This window comes from Aplysia californica, unplaced genomic scaffold (assembly GCF_000002075.1).
Source record: "Aplysia californica isolate F4 #8 unplaced genomic scaffold, AplCal3.0 scaffold00735, whole genome shotgun sequence".
NCBI classification, from domain to species: domain Eukaryota; kingdom Metazoa; phylum Mollusca; class Gastropoda; order Aplysiida; family Aplysiidae; genus Aplysia; species Aplysia californica.
Window position 1 is genome coordinate 101801 of NW_004798005.1, and position 1954 is coordinate 103754.

Sequence of the window (1954 nt, forward strand, 5' to 3'; positions counted from 1 at the left end):
CAAAACAAAAAAAAAAGAAAAGGGAAAAGAAATAAATTAAAGAAAATTCTGAGCAAAGCAAAACATCGCAAGCAAACCATACCTTTGTATCTTAACGGCTGCTTTCCTTTCATCTTCGTTTTTCTGTCTCTCCTCACTAAGCAAATTTTTATACACGCTTCGCGCCACATAGCCACGGAATATCCTGGAAGCCAAAGATATTATGTTTTAGCACATTTATTGCAGTACACAAAACAGATATTGCTCTTTATTTAATGCTGAGTCAGCACAATAACAGACACACTACGAGAAGAACACATTGTCGTCCAGCTGGTCTAATGTACTAAGCCAAACATTGTAAAAAAATTGTTATTGCAGTTTCTTAACCGTATCTGTACTCCCTGGGGTCATTTTGTACCCCCGGGGTTGTATTCTTTACATTTTACTTTGAAACTTTCCGTACTTCTCAAATAATCATTTTCACAGACCGCTATGCAAAGCGTACGGATCGGATTAACGAGTAGAATTCCTCTTTGGAAAGTGGTGGCACAGAGTTCCCCACGTCGTATGGATACGATAGTAAAACACGACATATGGATAGGGTTAATCTTTGGTGCTGGTTGCATGAGCTCAAGAAATATTTTGTCGAAATTTAAATTTCAAACGTTGAAAAAAGCATTTTAAAAACACATAATTTAGGTACAATTGTTAATAAGAACGAAACAGTTTTTCTCTCTCCAGAAAAATGTTGTTTTCTGAGTAATGTAAATTTGAACAGCTTGCTGGTAATATGAAGGTAACAAAATGGGGACTCAGAAAAGAAGACAAAGAAAGTGACTAGAGCAAACTAGCCACTAAGCACCATTAAAGAAATAATACTGGACCTAGTTCCATAACCCTGTACATCATTTCATAGAGGTGAAACACATACAGTTCGGTTTGTACAATTTATTAGCTTAGAAAGATAGAAGCCATGTTAAGCTTGAAGAAAATGGTAGTGCTATGAGTTGAAAATCTCCAAATTTGACCCCTGTGTCAATTTTTGGTAGATATCTCCATAAACGGATTGTGAGAAGTAACTCATTTTGTCAGCACATCTCACGAAACAGCATGTGCATTGAGCCTATTTTTTATCATGAATATGTGCTACATAAAGGCAGTATAATATTATCATCATTATCACTGTTACTGCAGAAGGTTTATTCAGTTGGAAATCTTCTTTAGCAGTAATTGTCACAAAATTGAAGCCTAGGTTGTTCTTTGTTTGTGGTGAAATCAGGCGCTCGTCAAAATAATGAAATCGAAGAAAAGGGCATTTTTCCATCAGTTTGGCAATTTTTATAGAAAATTTGTTTTTAGGCCAAACAGCATTTACGTTCATTTGAAAAGGCATCCATGTGAATTTTACTGGAAAACCTTGTATGAAGGCACAAAATATGTAATTTTCAGTTTTCAAGGACTCTTTAAGCTATTGTAGTTACCAAACTTTGGTGGCTATTTTCTCATTAATTGAACCACTGAAACCAGGCTACCCAACCTTCTTCAATCGCAAATATCTCGAATTCTATTTAAGCTACATGGATATTTTTTTCATTGAAAGCAAGGCAAATGAATAAGCTTTCAGATGATACCAATAACTCCACACGCCCAAAAATTGACAAGCGCCTGATTTCACCGCGTCATGACACATTTACTAGAATATTCCCATCCCAAGCACAACCAAGTTACCTCTGAATGTCAACTGCAGCTGCTGCCTCTTTCTGGACTTGCACAGCTTGCAAGAGCTCATCCTAAAAAAAAATCAATCAACAATTATAATTGAGTACAACAAAAAAGAAAGACAAATAGATAAAAGCAATAGAGGGGGAAAATGGAAGAAGAACCGACTCATTTTGGCCTCTTACCACCATGGAAAAAGTCAGAGGTACTTTTTTCTAACTCTCTGAAGAGCACAGGCCATTGTGTGTGCGTGTGG

General features: G+C 36.4%; 1 protein-coding gene across 1 annotated transcript in view; it reads right to left on the reverse strand.

Annotated features, from left to right (window-relative positions):
- The window catches only part of LOC101855375, a gene marked incomplete in the record, with an annotated part of 62884 nt that overhangs the window by 7523 nt on the left and 53407 nt on the right, over positions 1-1954 (reverse strand). Inside the window, 2 exon segments of the mRNA XM_035972545.1 lie at positions 83-184; positions 1708-1769. Coding sequence (XP_035828438.1) covers positions 83-184; positions 1708-1769 — 164 coding nt within the window.